At 37.0% G+C, this 20,254-nt stretch overlaps 1 protein-coding gene across 7 annotated transcripts in view; it reads left to right on the forward strand.

Annotated features, from left to right (window-relative positions):
* The window catches only part of GPC5 (glypican 5), a 626,060-nt gene that overhangs the window by 89,389 nt on the left and 516,417 nt on the right, over positions 1-20,254 (forward strand). For all 7 annotated transcript variants that reach the window (XM_032100028.1, XM_032100031.1, XM_032100033.1 and 4 more), the window contains exon 3: positions 10,994-11,688. In XM_032100028.1, coding sequence (XP_031955919.1) covers positions 10,994-11,688 — 695 coding nt within the window. The remainder of the gene's footprint in view (positions 1-10,993; positions 11,689-20,254) is intronic.

Consider the following 20,254-nt stretch of genomic DNA (forward strand, 5'->3'; position numbering starts at 1 on the left):
GACACCATTTTCACTACTGTGTTGAATGGTGCAATAATCAATGGGCTCTCAACAAGTGAGGGAGGGCAACAAGAGCTCATGCCTAGACTGGAAAATAGAGCTAGGATTCAAAATGGGGATGTAAGTGGATTCTGCACTGAGGTAGGGGTAAGATTGAGTTGAAGACTAAAGAAGGACTGGCTCAGTAGTTTTTCTGTTGAAATGATGTATAAAGTTTAGTGTTTCCCACAGTAAACATGACTTAGAGAAGCCATGCAATTCTAAAATAGTTTAACAAAACATTTTTGAAGTACATAGTCAGGCATGGATGAATTTGGAACTCCTAAACACAGCTTGTCCACTTAAGCACATAATTTGGGCAATTTAGACTTTGCTTTAGGAAGTATTTAGAGTTAAGTTTGACTACATAGTGGCAGAATGTGCCCCTGTTATGACTGAGAGAAGTAAGACTGTTCATTTTAATAAAAAGAAGATAAAAGATTTTTAACAGTTTTCAGGAGTAAGATTCATCTCCCAGCTTCTCTGAACTAATCACCCTCTTTCTCTGTCTAAATAGAGGAGAAAAGCAGCGTGATTCATCTTATTTCTATGTGGACATCTAAACTAGGTCAGATGAATCATGCCATCATCCTCTCTACTGTTAGCTGAGATGTAGACACATCTGCTTTGGAGATGCATTTGGTCTTTCGAGATGTCTGCTGTCATTTGGAGAGGATCTAATCTGAAATAACTGAGAGGAGGAAGAAGCAAATAATTTGTTCTCATTGGTAAAAGCAAATGAGAATACAGTGAAGCACTGGAATTATTTTCTTAAAGGTTGTGGCTTGTCTGTTAATGTGCATTTTTAAAGAATAGTTTAGATGAAGATGTTAAAATATAAGGTCATAAATCTAGTTGAACCTACCCTGGATTTAAAGGATAGGTTAGAACATATCTCAAGTGCCTTCTAGCCCTGTGTTCCTGCATGGTTTCATTCTTTAGTGATAGATATTGCAGTCCTATGTAATCTAGGATACATAACTGTAAAGGGAACAGGGAGGTAATGATCCAGTTTCGCGTGATGCAAGAAATGCGTACCCCTTGTCACATTGCATGATGGGGCAAATCACTGGATGAGGAAGAAATTCCTGTGGGGTCCTAGTTTGGAGGAGACACATATAACATCCATCAGCTATCTCCAGCTCCTTCCTGGAAAGCATTACATGCCTTGAGAATGTGTGAGTCAGCAGTGCTGCAGCAGCACTTGCAGAAGAGGGCTTAGCAGAGCATCTGCAAACAGTGGCAGGGTGAAAACAAGTAAAGCTGTACAGTAAAAGTAGATAATGTACTGATTGTATTCATAATCTTTCTGAAAGTAAAAAAAGTAGCAGCATTTAAAAAGGCAAATTATCTTTTGTATATTTGAAAAGAACTTGGTGAAGTCTAAAGAGCATTAAGATACAAGTTTTAAGAGAATAATTTAATGATATTCAGCCCATACTCAGCCCATATTTATGTAATTACGCAGTAAAAAATTGATATGCATTTAAATCTAACATCGGTTGTTCTCTGGTCCATTGAGTGAGCTCTGGCTAAACATTAATAGTCATAAAAAGGCATAATGCAAAACAAAATCAGAAAATAATAGGTGAGATAATAATCCCATGAATAAAATGTGTTGGTATTTAATAAGAGGATTTTAAAAAATTTCACAGAGTAGTTTGCTTCTTGAAAACATTCTTAGGCTATAGAAAGAAATCCAGACTTAATAAAGAAATCCAGGGTTTGACTTCTTCTTGTTGCCATGATGTCAGAGAGCTGGACTGAGAATTCAGATGGGAATTCCTTTGTTCTGCTGCCTCAGCAGAGGGAGGGCATGGAGATCCATGGCCTGCAGCAGACGGAATAGAAGGGGTCTCAGTGGGACCTAAACAGTTCTTTGATTCTTTCATTCTAAGTGCCAAAGCTACTAGCAACTTTGGATCATTTAACATGTATTATTTAATCCTTATTTTCTAAAGAATGTGTCACAAGTTGGTGTAGAAATCAATTATATTAAAATCAGGAGTCATACGGGATAAGGAAGGATGAAACAAAGTAGACTAGACTGTTCCAATCCATATCAATATTTGATTTTAAGATGTTATCATCAAAAGCAGCTACACAGAATATTCTGTACATTTGTCATTAAAAAAGTCCTTCTAGAAGCAATTGCTCTTTCCTGGGATTTCTCTAGACTTCAAATATTTTCTGAATTTCACTTAGATAAGTTTATATACTGAAACCGTTATGTCCTTTCCTAACCAGTTTGGAGAACTGGAGTTTTGTATTGTTGACAGGTGCTGTTTTCTGCTTGTAATTGTGAAAGAGCACATTTGACTGCCAGGTTATCCAGCTCCTTTGAGTTTCTGTCTTGTCAAATGAGAAATACTACATTTGTTTACCTGTCTGAAACTTGGAAGTGCATGCTTCATTCCTTTTTATAGCATGTGGCAAAATAGGTACTGAAATACATGGCATAGATGAAAATGCTTTTTGTATCACCTGCGTTAAGCAGAATATTTTACACATATCACTAATCACTAACAGTGATTAGGTCACTAATTGCTAATATTCCAGAGCTGTGCAGAGGGCCATGCAGTTTTTCTTCTTGCCATCCAGTAGTTACAGAGGAACACGGAACTAACTTCAGTACAGTATAGATGCAGTCATAAAATTCATTGTTCCTGAATCTTCCATGAAAAACATGCATGTTTGTTTAAGAAATGCAGCCTTAAGGGAGTTTTTTTCATCTTTTTTTTTTTTTTCTCAGTAAATAAAGTTAAGCAAAGTGAATTGAAAGATAATAAATGCATCTAATCCCTTACCAAGCTCTCTGGAGGATCTTTGAAACCCATTACATGTAATCATGTGTTAAGTAAACAATCTCCTTAAATTCCTTTGACTGATTGTTCTGATAATTTTTGGTGTGGAATTCCTCAGACTGTCAGATGCAGGAATTCACCAAACCTCAACCAGCACTTAGAAAAAGTCTGTGAGATTAAATATTCAGTGATACAAAATGAATATATTTACTTGTTTGATGTGCAAGAAATGTTGATCTGTAGTGTTGCATCTGCTAGAACCTGATTAACATTTCACTTTAACTTGTATAAGAAAAACCCAGCTTACTGAAGTTGAGTGAATATTGTCACCATAAAACTGGGATAATTGGGAAAAATAAATAAAAAGTCAGGTTTTAAACTTTTAAATAGAAAGACAAAAGCTTCGTCTGATGTCAGTCATCATCATAGCTTTTTGGAAGTCTTCCTGAGGTTGTTCTTTCTTTTCAAGTGTAATTTCTCTGTGATTCCCTAATAATTATTTCCTCTAAAGTTAGCATGTATAGACATAATACTCTGGCAGCTCCCTGGAACAAACTACATATTTCATTCTAAGAAAAGCACATTACAGGTGTGAAGAGGGAAAAAAGATTTGCATAAATGCATAAGAAGTTTGTGATTTATCTACCATTAGGACCACTTTATAGAAGCATCATCATCTCAGCTCTTTATTTGTATGAATTGCAGTACTGAATTATATTTAAGGACACTTCCCTTAATATCAGTTCCTTACAAAATCTTAGGGCTTCACTGTCACGTTCTTTATAGTAAATTGGAGAGGAACAAGCACTTCCAGCAAGCACTTCATCTCAACACAAAGTAGTCATCTAAAGTCAGAGAGATGAATCATGACTTAGAAGTGCTTGTTAGCTCACATATATATAGTTTGAAATTATGTGAATTTATCCTTCTAATCAATTAATTTTCTGACCCTCCTATCTCAACATTATCTTGCTATAAATTCTGAATTTCTCTTTTCAAATAATACCCTTCTAATACATCTGAGATGACTTGCTGTCCTTATATATTATGGCAAATGTGTAAAAATGGTTATCTTAAATCCGTATGAATTTAGTGTCCTTTTGCAAACCATGCACAGCATTTTATGTCAAAATATTTTCAAACAATTTTGTTATAAGATACCAGTTTTAAAGCTCTGATTCCCTGGAGTGCTCTGCTTGCAACTCTAAGCATATTTCGTTCCATGGTAGTAAGCAATATATTCAGAATTTAGAAATATTTTCCTCTGAGAAAGTATTGCCTGGGGAGCAATGCAAAATCAGAGAGAACATAAGCAGAATACAAGAGGAAAAAAAAAAGAGGCTTGGTCGATCTCTGTTAATTGGTAGTTATTTCTTCTCCTGGCACCATACAAAACAATCTGCTCATGATGCTTCCAAAGTGACAAGATGAATGGTTCCATAGTCATAACTATTAAAAGGATAACACCAGACTGAAAAGAAAAGGGAAGAACAGTTTTGAGGGAAAAGTGGAATCACTGCTTATAACTAGATAAAATGATAACCTTGCATTATTCATTCATTCTTCATATGACAGACATTCAATATTAAAATATAATTTGTCATGGTAGGATTAAATAGTTTACATTCCAGTTACGACTTAGGGGTAAGTTAAATAGCGATTCTAAGGCTAGGTATTTTAAAATCAACTGCAGTAAGTTTCAATGAAAAGTTAAAAAATAATGTTCTGAATCAATTGTGATGATTTCCATTAAGTCATAAAAATTAATGTAACTCTGGAGAACTGGATAAAAAATAAATTTATTCCAACTTTTTTTTGAAAACAAAACAAAAACAAAAAGCCAAACAACCCCCCCAAAACAAAAAACAAACAAGCAAACAAACAAAAACCAAACCCCCCTCTCCCCGCCAAACCAAACAAACAAAAGCCCACAAAAAAGCCCCAAGCGAATTACAAGATTTGGATCATTTGGTCAAATCAGCTGAATTTGAGACCTCCTGCATTGTTCGGTCTTTTCTCAAATGTACACCTGGGAAGATGGAGAAGGGAAGGAAAACATACCTAAATTTGTTGATTTAGAAAGCAAATTCTACATGGGAAAATAGTTTGTATAAGGATTAGTAAGCAAAAATTAACACTGAGTGATGATATTAAGTAGATTATAAAACAAGAATGTGAAGTACACTTATCAATTCAGACTAGTGAAAAGATATAGCACAATAATGAGTGAAATTCATCTCACTTGGCTTTGGGCCATACTTTCTGCATTCTACGTATTGGTTAACTGGGGAGCGAGTTTCTTATGAGTCCTCACAATTTCATTGGGGGAAAAAAGGAGGACACACCTTACATACGGATTTGAGACAATTTCTTTTCAAAGTGCAATCATTCTTTTTAGTGTAAATAGTGCTTACAGCCTGAATTATGGATGACTGCTAATTCCTGTTAATATTCCAACTAAAGCTGTTGTATGCCAACTTCCTTGTGTCCTGATGCTAAAAAGACCACAAAAAGTTTCAACACAAACCCCAACTAAAAAAAATTGAAGTATGACTAAACCAAACTCAAAATCACAGAATACGTAGGAAACTCCTTAAGTATATGAATAATATGCCACTGAACACAGAACAACTTAGACAATAGTCAACCAGTTATAATTCAAGTTTCTTGAATGTTTATGTTTTTTTTTCAAAGACAGCTAAAATAAATTCAAGACCAAGCAAGACCTGACAAACTCTAAAGACTGTTACAGGTACTTTGAGCTATAGAAGAAGCCTGAGGTGCCTCACTATCATCTGGCAACACAAAGGTGGTTATGCTACAGGTTTAATCTGTTACACCTGTTTTCTTACTGACTTCAGTGATGAGTCTGCAATCTATGAAATGGATTAATTTGAAATTTGTGTTAATGAGGAGCAATTCTAGTGAGTCTCAAATCTATTCTGCTGGCACTTACCCTATTGATCTCTCTCCCATATAACCTTCACAGGTAATGCCCTAATGAGTTCATTCTTTATAATTAATTTATATGTCTTGAAGACATTATTCTTCCAGCTCATTTTTCTGGTATGGTAAATGATTCAGGGATTTTGCATTATATCTGTCACTATGTACTACTTTGTAATTAGGAATAGCTGCACTGAATTTCCCACCTGTGCATATTTCTCTGTTTGGTGTATTTTAAACAAAGGTAGTATGAATGTAATACTGTGTGGATTAATTTCTTTTCCACAATTTTTTTTTCATAATTTTTGAATGCCTTTTGCTTACTTGGCTGTAACTTGCACCTGAGACATTCCCTGTGACTCTAGAAGGACAATGTATGCAAGGTACATTTGATCGTACTATAAACCTTTAGAAGAGGGAGTGTGATGATTCTGGTGAACAGAATAAACAGAAGGAAAACTTAAAAGATTGCCAAACATCAATGGCAGCTAGCAATACTTTCCCATAGGATTTTTCAAATCATAATAAATTTATAACGTTGCTAGGTTTTCCAGGTTTGCTTGGATTTAGTAATTGATTCCTGTATATTATCGGCTGATCCTTAAGATAGTCCAGGCTCATCAGTGTTGAATCTCCTCTGGACTGTGAAAGGCAGTCTTGCTAAATACAGTCATAAATCAAGGAGGATTTTAACCTGTCTTTTTATAATTTATTGAGTTCTGTATGTTGCCCTAAGTGTGAATTGATTTATAATACGTAATTTAAGACAGTGAATTATTGCCAAATTATAAGACTTCACAATTTGTTGGCCTACTAATACGGGATTTTTAATTTATTACACTATCACTGCATTAAGTACCACATGTACTTTCAAAAGCTAGTGTTCAGCATTTAGGTGCATTTTCTTATCTAGCAGATTTACAGAACATTCATCTGTGTAAAGAAAGGGTAAACTTAAGAAAATATAGTTGTTTTACAGCAGCATGGTTCCATAGAAATTTATTTCAAATTATTGTCTAAGGTACCTATAGTATAAAGACACTTTGCCAAAACTATTAAGGATGAGAGTTGCAGAGCTGGTTTAAAATCTAATCCAAATTCTGTTTCATTCTTTGCAATATTTCCGTTAAATCTGATTAATGTCCAGGAATAAAAAACTAGATTTCTATTTTGTTCTCTTTGTTCTAGTAAACAAGGCATGTGTGTACTTTTGATTTTTATTTTAAAGCCATTTATCCACTGGACTAATTTCTACCTTAGAACTTCTTTATAATTTAGAACTACCCATGGCTCTCAGGAGCAGAAAGGTTAAAGGAAGGGAAGAGAGAAAATCTTTTAAAGCAATGATCTTTAGCAATAGTTATTATACATCACTTTGTAATCACTTTGTTAAATACACTATTATCAAAAAATAATGTTTAGATGTACTGGTATGAAGTATCAGCTGAATAAATGCTATACATAAAACCAACAAGTTTTCATGTACATTTTTTCCTAGCCTTGTGTTTTGTTCTTAGTAAAATCAGGAAGAGAAATACTACTGTTCTTTCAAAAAATCAATTGGTTAAAATATTGACAACCCTGAATTTTGATTAGAAGCATACAAACAATAATTTTAATTGTTGTTGTCAAAGAAAAACAAAATCGACATGTCATCTGTGGTAAACACTAGACATTATTAACAGTAGGGTTACATAAAATATCTATAGGATATTGTATAGCAGTTAATATGAAGATCTCATAAATTATGGAGATAAGAGACACTGACCCTGAAGATTTAAAAATCATTTGATAAGAATAAAAAGAGCTTGTCTAGCTCATCTTAGTTATACTTAAAATGTATTTTATATGTATTAGATTTATAGTGATTGAAAACTCATCACTTCTTTTATGTTGCTGTATAATTAATGCTGATTATGTTAGTGTCAGCCCATAGATTTAAAAGATAAACACATTGCTACAGCGTGCAGTATTGAACCAGTATAACTTGATTTGTCACTGAAGTATCAGAATGTGTTGTAAATGACATAGATTGCCATCGTAAGGTACTCACAGAACCTATTCAATATTGAAAGTAAACATAGGTCTGATTTGCTGTCTGTCAGCAAATTTGCTGAGAGCAAAACAAATCTCTGCAACAGCCACGGTTATAAAGTAGAAAATGTGCCAGTACAAAAAAACTGATTAACAAATTCTGTAAGAAATTATAAAATGACAATTAAACAACATGATGCAGAATTGCAAACACAAGTGGCCAGTATCATCATATCCTGCTTAGAAGGCAGAAATAGTCAGTAAATTATGTAGTTGATTATTGTACTCGTTCATCTGGGGGTTGCTGAGGCGCTAGCAATATAGTTCAATATTGGAGATTTGTTACTGTTTAGACCACATTGTAAAATCTATTGATTATCCATGTGCGGCATGATTTATTCTTTCAACTAATATTTGTGCTCTTGGTAATAGGATACTGCAGCCATGGATTGTAACAGACATTTTAGACTACAGACTTTATGGTTTCCATCTAGGAAAAGTACTAATAAAAAAGCTTTAATATTCTTTACATTTTATTTTTTAAGCCATCTCAACCATGGATCAATTTTACTTAAATTTTTGTCTTTGCTCTTCTGGGCTGCTCCAGGCTTTTATATGAAAGGTTGTCAAGTCTGTGATAGCTAGATATCTAGAATTTAATTCAGTGGTCTCAGCACAGCCATCTAGTACAGTTTTAAATGCAAAATGTCCATAAAGAGCTTACAGATATGATATAAGACCTCCAGAACACACATGCCCTTTTGGACAGGCAAATAAAAAATGGCATCTACCATTAAAAATGCTATGAAACACTCTTAGGCAACTAAATGAAGTTTCTATAGTAGGATTGCATGTTCTTTGCATTCCTTATTTCTCCCAGTAAAAATGAGATGCAATATAGTTAGATATTTAGGGCTGTAATTTAGTTTCCCATGTATCTGTGCCTCCAGGGGAGCTGGGTGTCCAAACTGCCTCTATAGCTGGTGGAGATCTCATCCTTGGTTCAGGTGCCTTAAAGTGGGCATCTCGATCAGTTTGATCTACCCTGTCTGGTTTGCTGTGCCTGATTTGCTGCTCCAGAAGGAAATGGGTCTCCCATACATGCATGCACACCTGCTGACATGGGGTGCAGTGCAGGTGTCTCGGGTACAAGACATGAGGTACTGAGGTTGAAGACACACTCCTCTTGTTTATAGATCTATATCTATATAAGAAATCTAGCTCAGATATGAGGCATGAGGGGCTGGTGGAGATGTTGGGAGCTGCAGAGGTACTCAGCTGGCACCTTCTTCATGTTAATTCACTGGATAAATCCCAGAGGCTTTTCTGTGTTGAGTAGGTCTCCATTGGTGGGAACATAGCTTCATGAAGGGTACTGACTTCAGGAGTCTGACTTTTGAAACAAATTAATCCCTTTGCTGAGTCACTGTGGTATTTGGCATGTATGAATGACTGTGGTGAAACTCACTTAAGGAGAGGTTCATACATGTATGTGACATAACGATAAAACCCCCAAGAACCAGACAAGTGGGATGCAGCACTTTCTGACTCTTCACTGTGAGCTGTCAACACTTTTTTTCCCTACTCATGTGAATGCTAGTTAAGAAAAGAGAACAGCAAATTCAATTTTAAGAGTGGTGTGAAATACGAAACTGAGACAGATAGCAATGATTTTGATTTATAAGCATGTATCTTGTTTTTATTGGAGAAAACAGAGACTGAATACGAAGTGTATGCAGATCAGTTTAATATGTTTTCTCTGTGATGTTTTCACAAAGCATGCAGTTTCAAACCCACTGAAGTCAGCAAGAATCCTTTCACTGACCTGAACTGAATAAACTTTTTATCATAATATAAGGCACTTATGCATAGATATTTATTAAATACGGTTTTGCCAGTCTTGTCTTTTTTACATTTATTCTGGTGTTTCTACTACTCCTTTCAGTCAGTGACTTACCAGCAGACTTCAGGTTGCTTCAGAAATTGCTTGACATTGTTTGACATTATTTGATTCTGCCTGTATTTAACATCACTTTTAGGCAGTATTAACTGTACCTCATGCTTTTCCTTACTTTATTTTTACAGTCTTAAAAATAAATGTTAGAAAAAAATACATGAAAACTTGTAAAACTTGAAGTAAAAGTTACTGAGTCATAGCCATTCAGTGTATAAAATGGGTTAATATTTGTAATATGTGTTTCTGTGTTTTTATTCTCAACTCTGAGCTAAGTGTCTTTTTGATCCATATATAGCTTCATTGCCTTTCCTGAAGTGCAACCTTCTCAGGCAGATCTAGGGAATTCCTCAATGTGAACACTCATTTTTTGTTTTGAAAACTGACATTTTTTCTTACCTGCAAATCATAGATCAAGTCAGGAGAGGATTTTTTCTGGTATACTTTTAACTGCTTTATTAAACACTACTCAGTGTATTTAAGGATTACCACCTAACACGTGAAATGCAGGTTTGTCCACTCAGGCTTTATTCATTATACAGTTCTTGAGGTTTAGGGAGGGATTATCCATCGGTTCCTGAGGAATGCAATTCTTGACCACACCAATTGCCAGACCAAACAGCACTATTTAAAATCGTGTTCTCATGTGTGTTTGGTCCATCTGCTTCATCTGGAAGACACGAAATGAAAACTGGTCTTTTAACAGTTAAGTTTTAATAGAATTGAAGAGTTGCTTATATTGTTTAATGTTAATTTTGCCCATCAATTTAGGATGGTAACAGGAATGACTTGGAGTTACTGAGAGCATTCAGCTTTTTATTGCAACTTGCAAAATGAGTCATGAGATGAGAGAACTAATGTGTTTATATACATAAACAGATGAAATAGGATTTTGCTGTATTTTGTAACTTAGTAACTCAGCTTACAATTATTTCCTGTTGTATCTTTTTTAGGCTGCATTTAATGTAACCTGCAAAGAAAACATGGATTTTATTAATTGTGTTGTAACATTGCTTGTAAGGTGTTTCCCTACATAGAAAAGACAGTTGTCACAGTTTGTGAGAAGTTGGTCTCCTCAAAAATTCTAATGCAAAAATTCATTTGGGATATATGTAAGTTGTCGTAATGTAACTGTTTTAACTTCTTACTCTTAATTTCTTATTTTTTTAAACCTTAAAAATAAGGATTGATTGATTGATTGATTGATTTATTGCAGAAATGTTTGAAATGCTTATCAGACTGGCTGAGAATTACACGAGCACCCTTTTCTGCAATGCATATGGAAACATGGCTGCTGAGGCTACTGTGCCTGTGCAGGAGTTTTTCACAGATGTTGGACTCTTCTTATTTGGCACAGACGTTAGCACAGAGGAATTTGTGAATAGATTTTTTGACACCCTGTTTCCAGTAGTCTACAACCATGTGTTGAACCCTGGTCCGACTGACATTTCACTGGAATATGGGGAGTGCCTCCGAGTGGCAAGAAGAGACATCAGGCCCTTCGGCAACATTCCCGAAAAGGCCATAGAACAAATGGGAAGAGCACTCTTACCCAGCCGGACTTTCTTGCAGGCTCTGAATTTGGGGATTGAAGTGATCAATACAACAGATCACCTGCACTTCTCCAAAGACTGCAGCAGAGCTTTGCTGAGAATGCAGTACTGCCCACACTGCCAGGGTCTGACACTGAGCAAGCCCTGCATGGGCTACTGCCTCAACATCATCCGAGGCTGCCTGGCTGACGTAGCAGAAGTTGATCTCCATTGGCGGGGGTATATCCAGTCCCTGGAGGAGCTCTCAAGAGCCATGAGCGGAGCATACAACATTGAGCACGTGCTGCTAAACTTCCATTCACTTGTTAATGACGCTCTGGTACAGGCTCAGATCAACAGGCCAGAATTATCTGAGCGGGTAAGATGCTGGTTTTATCCACAATTGGGGCTAACATGACGGTAGGAAAAGTATCACTGATAGCTGTTATTTGTTTGGCCGTTTTTATGGTGAGGAGCACATTTGTATCTGAGTTCAGCTTTATTTGACAATTTCTATGAGCACAAAAAATATTTTTCATGAATGTAAGAAAATTTTTTCATTGTCGTCTCGTGTGCACATAATGATAAATGTAAACAATCCTTATTTTAGATATCAGTGGCCTGCCTTAAGGAACCTATGACTTTGCATATATTATTTCCATAGTTTTGTACATTTCAGAGGAAGCAGCACAGTTCATTTGTAACACAAACTAAGTCCTTTCTTACACTTAAGAGAAAAAACAAGTTGTATGAGAGCTGTGTTAACTAAATGCATGAAGTGAAGAATTTTAGGATACTGCTATGGAAAGTGCACACTATTTAACTACACTTTAGGGAAAAAAAGCTGGTATATATGCTAATTTATGAAGGTAAGTACTAAAATCTGAATTTTTCCTGTATTATATTTAATCCACAATACGTTTCATAATTGTATTTTTCTCTGTATTCTTACATGCAGGCTTCAGTGACATTGACATATTCTTTGTTAAGTGCTGGATTGGACAGCTTGGTTTGGGGAGATGCCTTTAGTTTTATAGTACACACAGGTCGGAAGAGGGTGTCCCTGTGCTGTGGCATCAGCTGAGGTGCAGTAATAATTCTAGGACTGCCTCAATATGTGATTACCTGAAGTTAAAGCATTGTCTTCTGTTAAGAAGCTGATATGACCTCTGAAAATAAAGAGCTTGACCTAATATAATAAATAGAGGATTCTTCATTTCTTACTAAGACCCAGAGTCTGATAAAATGGGTTCTTCATCCTGCTGTAATCAGTGAGTAACACCATTCATTTCTACAAATTTTCCATTTTATACCAGCCAGCTACATGAGCCGTAATATCCTGCTGCTCATTCCTTGGGACAAGCTGTCATTTTTTTGGAAAAGGGTTTTTCATTAACAGTTTGACTCAAAAGTGGCTCACTGATATCTCTCTAATTCCCAAGTTATTTGAGATCTACAGTTGCCTCTTAGGGATATTCCCTGTTGCTCCTTTGATTTCTGTGGGATCTTTTTTGCCTATCATTTTCAGGAACAAGCTAGAACAAGCAAGTAAAGGTTCAAGGGACGGACTTGTGTTTCCAATTTCATCGTGGGTCATTTAATTTGAAAAGTTTTAGACTTGGATTTTCAACAGTGAATTGTCATTGGCCCAGACTTAAAAATCTCTCAGCACACTCATGTTTTCAAAATGAAAGTTTTACACTCCAGAATAGTATATTGCACTGAATTTTAGTAAAAAATTGAATGTGTGAAGAGCCCTACTCTTAGTGTTTTTGCTTAATGAAAAATCCATATTGATCCAAAATAAAGTGCTTTTTTTTGATACTCCTGAAAACACATGCCTTCCTACTCCCCTTCCATCATTCAATGTAAGGAATACTAAAATTTCTTATACTTGTTGCCAATGTGTTTGTTTGAAGATCATGTGTTTACCAATGTTACATTAAAATAATTTGATATAGAATCACTTCCCAACTTCAAAACCCACATACTTCATTTTTGACTCCAACTGCACCAGACCTAGACATCTCTTTCACCTAATTTCTCTGTTACAATTGACCAGTCCTTTCTCTCTTTGAGCTCTAATTTGGTCAAATAAGACTATAATGCAATGATCCCTTGAAACATAGTGATCTAGTCAGTCTATTTCATATTTTCCCATTTATTAGGTATCACGACTTAATTCTGACGTAATAAATACAGTCTTTCAGATTTAAGAGGCAGAGGACATGAATTCCATTGAAATTGGCTCATTAATATTTATTTATCTTCAGAGTGACTCATGAACTGTTTCAAGTTTTGATAAGCAATTAATGCATCAGTGACTCTAACAGACAGGGAAAAGATGATTATGAGCAAGCAAATAATGGCTTACTTAGGCACGCAGCAGTCTCTGCAGTTTTAAAAGAGAATTCCATTACATTTTGTGAATTTTAAAGAAGTGAACAGAGAAAAAAAAATTTAAATGTTTGGAAGTACCATATATAATTATGCAGGTGTTAGTGTGAGAATCTACAGTGTATCCTGCTTAATGATATATGTAGTTGTGCGGGATTTTTTTCATTCATGGGTATGTTTGTGTAAATAACCATATGTAAAGGATTTTTTCTAACACTTCACAGGAATATTTAAATCTGATGTATGTTCATGCTCTAAGCTCTGTGTCTGTGGAATGAACACTAATGCCTGTATAGCATGGCTTTCTTTTACAAAACTCTTTTTTTTCTAGTAATTTGCAGCTTGTTCCCTTTTCTGCTTGGGTCAGCAGAGCAGTGCTGCTCTGTCTCCATCTGGAATTCATTTTTCCCTTTCTTCCTCCTGTTTCAAAATCGCCCTTAATTCTTGATTCCCACAGCTCTGCTGACTGAAAAATAAGTGCGGCACCCGTTCGTCATCTCAATACCTGTGCATTATTTGATGCTATTCTGCAGAGTCTAGAGGACATGTGTGGGTTGTGCAACTATTCATGGATATATGTATTTTCACCTACGTATTGTCATATATTTAATGCCACTTCTGTTCCTGAAGTCTATATATGTCCATTTATCTACTGGTATTGCTCACCCTATTTGTACCCTATGCTTTTTAGCTGGAACAGAAATTTTTTAGCAAACATCTCCAGGAATACTCCTGCAGATGTAATGTAACAGAGGTTTAAGAGAGCTGCATCATAAAAAACAAGAAAAGTGCACATTATTAGGATAATCTGAAGAAGATGGTATGTAGTTCTTACACACTGGGTAGCAGCTGAAAGTACCCGTTGTTACAGAGCACTTTGCAGAATCATCCTGTGCTTCTTTTGTGCTCGGCTTGAGTTGCCACATGCTGGTCTCTGAGCTTGTGCATAGCCGAGGAAATCCCCTTGGAGGGCACTGTACAGCTTGATGAATGCACAAGAACTTTATGACACTTTATGACACTTACATTATATACATGTAAAAAAAACCCAAACCAAAACACCACAACAAACCAAAAAACAAACAAAAAACCCATGGAAATTTGTTCACAAGTTATAATAAATTGTTTCATGTCACCTCCATGCTGTTATCCAAACCACTGTCAATGTTAAGACAGAAGGACAAAGAGAGATTCTAGCAAGATTTACAAAGTTTTGGTATGGATGGAGCCTACCATCCCCAGGATGAGAGCATGTTTCCATTCCCTTTATATATGGATTAATGGAACTGCCCCAGGCCATGGAAGCCTCTTGTGTCACTTACAGTGTCATTCAACAGAAGTTGAAGCCAGTCTCACCCTGGATTGCCCAAGTCCTGCTCTGGCATCTGCCTCAGCTCTCTGTTGCCACCCCTTTCCCTCTGTGCATGCTGCCCCGGCAGCTGAAAGTCAAGCTGGTTGAGGGAGTGTCTGTGCTCTTAGCCATAGTTTTGTTTTGGTGTTTGAAGGCTTGTGCTGCCACACATTGGGTAACCTGCAGGTGAGAGGTTTACTGGTGTGGAACAAACAGAGGATCTGAGAGGAGGGGAAGTGGATCTGAGGTCAGGCAAGAGATGAAGGAAAAGGGGGAAAGGGGGGGAAAGGGGAAAGGGGACATGAAAGGAGAAAGGGGAGAGGAGAGGAGAGAGGAGAGGAGAGGAGGGGAGGGGAGGGGAGGGGAGGGGAGGGGAGGGGAGGGGAGGGGAGAGGAGAGGAGAGGAGAGGAGAGGAGAGGAGAGGAGAGGAGAGGAGAGGAGAGGAGAGGAGAGGAGAGGAGAGGAGAGGAGAGGAGAGGAGAGGAGAGGAGAGGAGAGGAGAGGAGAGGAGAGGAGAGGAGAGGAGAGGAGAGGAGAGGAGAGGAGAGGAGAGGAGAGGAGAGGAGAGGAGAGGAGAGGAGAGGAGAGGAGAGGAGAGGAGAGGAGAGGAGAGGAGAGGAGAGGAAAATTCACAGGGCTTTGTAGTTAAATCTTCCCTGCAAACTTTGCATACTAGTATTGTTCTTGATTCCCGAAAGATCAGTGGTGTCTGAGTTTAATATTGAATAAAAGAGATGAAAAAGAATATTGATTAGTTGTTCATTCGCTATTCTGAGCACTGATGATTTTGGGATCTGAAGGAAAATGAAGTATGTGACCATGATACCAAAAGACACATATCCATATAAAAATGTGGGAATTTGCAACACAACATAAAAAAAATAAGATCACACAAATTCTGACATTTCCTCATTTTTATTCTGAGAAATTTGTGCTACAGGTGTGGTAAAATTCTTGTATGTACTTTTGTATGTATTATAAGCCTACAAAAATTCAGAATGGGATTTTCAAAAGCACTGTGTCTTCACTGTGTTCTAACAGTTTCCAAACAGTTGTAGATAAAAATATCAAAATTCTGGAAGCTCTCAAGTCCTTTCATGTCAGTCTAATCCTAAATTATGCGTCTTCTAAAAAATAGGCATAATTATATTCTATTAAAAGAGACTTTTGTCTTTTTTTTTTTTTTATCAGCTGTCTAATACTGGAAAGAAAGCAAGATCTTTCTTGTGGCATAGAATGGTAGCAGAAAGAATTTAGTAGACTGTGTTTAGAACTTCATTTTTCTTACTGGTTATTTTTGCTAGAATTAACTAGCTATAAACAACCAGAATTGCTATAATAAAGTGATGTCTTCAAAGAGAGTAAGAAAGACGACACAGGAAAATACAGGTCAGTCATCCTTACCTCTATCCCTGGAAAGGTGATGGAGTAACTAATCCTGGAAACTATTCCAAACAAATGAAGAAGTTGATTGGGAGTAATGGTTAACCTACTTGATGCCCTTGATAGGGCAGCCAGATTGATAGGATATGGTTAGAGCAAGGGATGATGGCTACCTCAACTTTATCAAAGCCTTTGAGACTGTCTCCTACAACATCCTTAAATATAAACTGTCAAAATGCTCAGTGAGGAAGACAGAAAAATGGATGGGTGGTTGGGCCCAGAGGATTGTTATCAGTAGCACAAAGTACAGCTGGAGGCAAGTCAGTAGTTCTCTGACCCCCAGGGGGTGATACTGGGGCAGATACTCTTTAATGTCTTCATTAATGGTTGGGGTGATGGAACAGTTTACCCTCAGCAAGTTTGCTGACAATACAAAACTGGGAGGAGTAGCTGATACACCAAATGGTTGTGCCATTCAGAGGGACCTTGGCAGGCTAAAGAATTGGCCTGAGGGGAATCTCATGAAGTTCAACAAAGAGAAATGAAATGTCTTGTACCTGGAGAGGAATAACCCCATGCATCAATAGCTGCTGGAGGCTGGGAAGCAGCTTTGGAAGAAAGGGTGTGAGGCTCCTGGAGCACACCAAGTTGACCATGAGAAATGTATTTGCACAGTAAAGAAGGCCAACAGCCTCCTGGATTTCACTGGGAAAAGTGTTTCCAGCAGTTTGAGGGAGGTAGTCCTTCCCTTCTCCTCTGCACTGCTGAGATTGCATCTAAAGTGCTCTGTCTGGTTCTGGGCTGCCCAGTACAAGAAAGTTATGGAGTGACTGAAGCGAGTCCAGCCACAAAGGTGGATATGAGACTGGACCATCTTCGATATATGGAGAGGCTGAGAGAGGTAGGACTCTTGAGCCTGGAGAAGAAGAGGCTCAGGGGGAATCTTATCAGTGTATAAGTACATGTAATGAGCCAGTGAAGAGGAAAAAGCCAAGCTATTTTCAGCCTTGTTCACTGAGAGGACAAGAGGCAATGGGCAGAAATCAAAAACCATGAAATTACATGGAAGGGGTTGTCCAGAGAGGTTGTGGAGTTTCCGTCATTGAAAATATTCAAAACCCAACTAGGCATGAACCTGGACAACAAGCTGTATCTGACCCTGATTGAATAGGGATGTTAGACTATATAACCTCAAAAAATCCCTCTGAAATAAAGCTGTGATTCTGTGAAATGGTTTAGAAGGTGGCTGCATCAGGGGAATTTTCTTACTGAGGAGCCAGCCATCTTTGACTCATTAGCTGCAGTAGGATAGGACCAGCATACAGGCATCATGGACAAGGCAGGAACATATCCTGTTCATGGTGTTCTTCTAGTGCAAGATGTGGGCACTGGCTTCATCTCGTGGCTGGTGAACATTGCCATGCAAGCATGTTGCTAAAACTGAATCTTCACAAGCCTATATACACTGTCTCTTTATTTGACAGATCTTTGGTCAAAGCAAAAGAATGAATTGCTCCTTATACAACCTCTAAGCATGGATAAAATTCCCCATAACAGGATGATAAAGTCTGATACCAATGGAGTGATAGCCTGGAGGTTCTCAAAGGAATTGGGAGCCAAGCTGTATCTCAACAGTAGTACTTCTGTTCTCAAGAGAAGTGGCGGTATTGATGTTAAGCTAGGAGGGAAACACTATTGTAAGGAGGGGAAATGAGTTTTGGTTTAGAGATTGCGCAGATACTGCCTGAATTTGATGTTGTAGGAAAACTAATTATATTGTTCCTGTCACCAAACTATCTATCTGGACTCAGCTTTGTACTCCTTTAACTTTCAGCAAGTGTGTGTGGCTCCCATTATCAATCTGTAAAAGACAACCCCAAAGTGAACCATTTGCCATATATTTCTTTCATACTTTAAAAAAAGACCAAAAAAATCCCAAACCCCTATCATTTTCAGCAAAGTAGATTTTGGAATAAAATTGTGGAGTTCTGCCTGAAGCTTTTGGCATATGACTGTGCCATCATTACATTGCTGGATTTAAATTACTCGATACATTGATGAATTTAAATTTAAATTACAAGATCGATAGAAACTGATTTGTGAAAACTGCTGAACAGTAATGGGATTTAAAGTCTAATACAAATCTGTTTGAAAAGAAGGTTTGATATCTAACCTAACACAGAGTTGAAGACCATCGCCTTTCCTTTCTCTGCATTCAGATACGCATCCAGCTGTAGTTGTGAAAAACTGTACATCCTAATACAGGATGGCATATACATCTTTTATATACATATACATCTTTTCATATACATTTTTATACATCTGTCATTTTTTTAATGTAGCATGAAGTAAGTCTATGGCAGTCATGACCTCCATCAAATTCAGATTCTTGTAGTGTTGTATTTCACTTCCCCATTGTTTTATCATGGAAAAGCTCCTTGCATCTATCAAAAAGTTTTCTTCTGAAGCTAAACTGGGTTTTTTTCATCAGAAAAGAGAATGGAGAACTTTGAAAACAAAGTGAAAATCACCGAATAAAGTGTTTGTGACTTGTTTCTAACTAATGAAAAGTTGTTTTCATTAAATAGTGGGCTTTATTGCTACCTCAACATACTTCGCAGTTGGACAGCTCTTCCATCTTTTTTGGTTTGATCCATCCTTTCTATATATTCCATTAGCTTGCATTTACTGAGGTCTGAAGTAATACTTTTATTTCTGGCATTTATTTCATAACACACACTATATATTAGTACAAGTCCCTAGGCTGGTTTTTTTTGTGACTGAAATCAGTGTTTATCCAATAACAAGAAGATATCTGCTACAACATTTAACATAAAAATTGTGGTAATCACAACTCAGCGCATTTTGTGTGTTGGAATGGCAGTTGTATGCCTGATGTTGCTGGATTATCCTCAGAACTTATGTCCTTTTGCAATTGGTCTACTTTTTTCTAATGTGTAAAAACAGGGCTTGAAATCATGTCTACAATTTTGGCAGTAATACATGCATAGTTATGCACACATTGTGGAAAAATGGGTGTATGATCTGCTCCTTTGATTTAGCCAGGCATTGTACCCAAATGCAATTTGGAAAGACAAAATGCATACACATTGCTGGACATACACTTGGTAATATCCTGTTTGTCTTTTATTTTAAGGTTTATGATACACTGGGAAATGTGTGGCAAACACTGGAAGCATTTGTTTCTGTCAAGAACTTTTTAAACATAATAGCAAACATGAAGCCACGAAACCATGACTGTCTAAACAAAATCACTTGCTATGTTGCTCAGCTTCTCAGCATTTGAGTATATGGTGTCTCAGCTTTTGGTACCACTTTCAAGATGCATCCTTTTCTATTCCTCTTCTTTTTTTTCCAATTTTCCTTTCATTTATGGAAATGACAGAGGACCTATTTCTCACCTTTGGTGAGAAGACGTTCAAATCCAGTGTCAAGTTCACGTCTCACACTTTTCTGAAAAGTGCTTTCTTAAAATTCATTTGCCAAATTGCCCAGATTCCTCCCCTGTCTCTCTTAGGGTGGAGTTACTTGTTGTATGGGCTGCAGTTGCACTGGCAGAGTGTTACGGACTGACAACAATCCCAGGCCCCGACTCCCCTGCAGCACCTAGGGGACTGAAGGGCAACAGAAGAGCTGGAAATGAAGGAATGAGATTTACCTTGAGATGAAGGAGGGAGGAGATAGGAAGAAGGTGTTTCTAGTCTGAACTTTGTTTCCCACCATTGTAATCTCTTTTTAATTGACAATATATTAATTAGTCTTCCCCAAGCTGTTTTGGCCACGACATTAATC

This window comes from Corvus moneduloides, chromosome 2, assembly GCF_009650955.1.
Source record: "Corvus moneduloides isolate bCorMon1 chromosome 2, bCorMon1.pri, whole genome shotgun sequence".
NCBI classification, from domain to species: domain Eukaryota; kingdom Metazoa; phylum Chordata; class Aves; order Passeriformes; family Corvidae; genus Corvus; species Corvus moneduloides.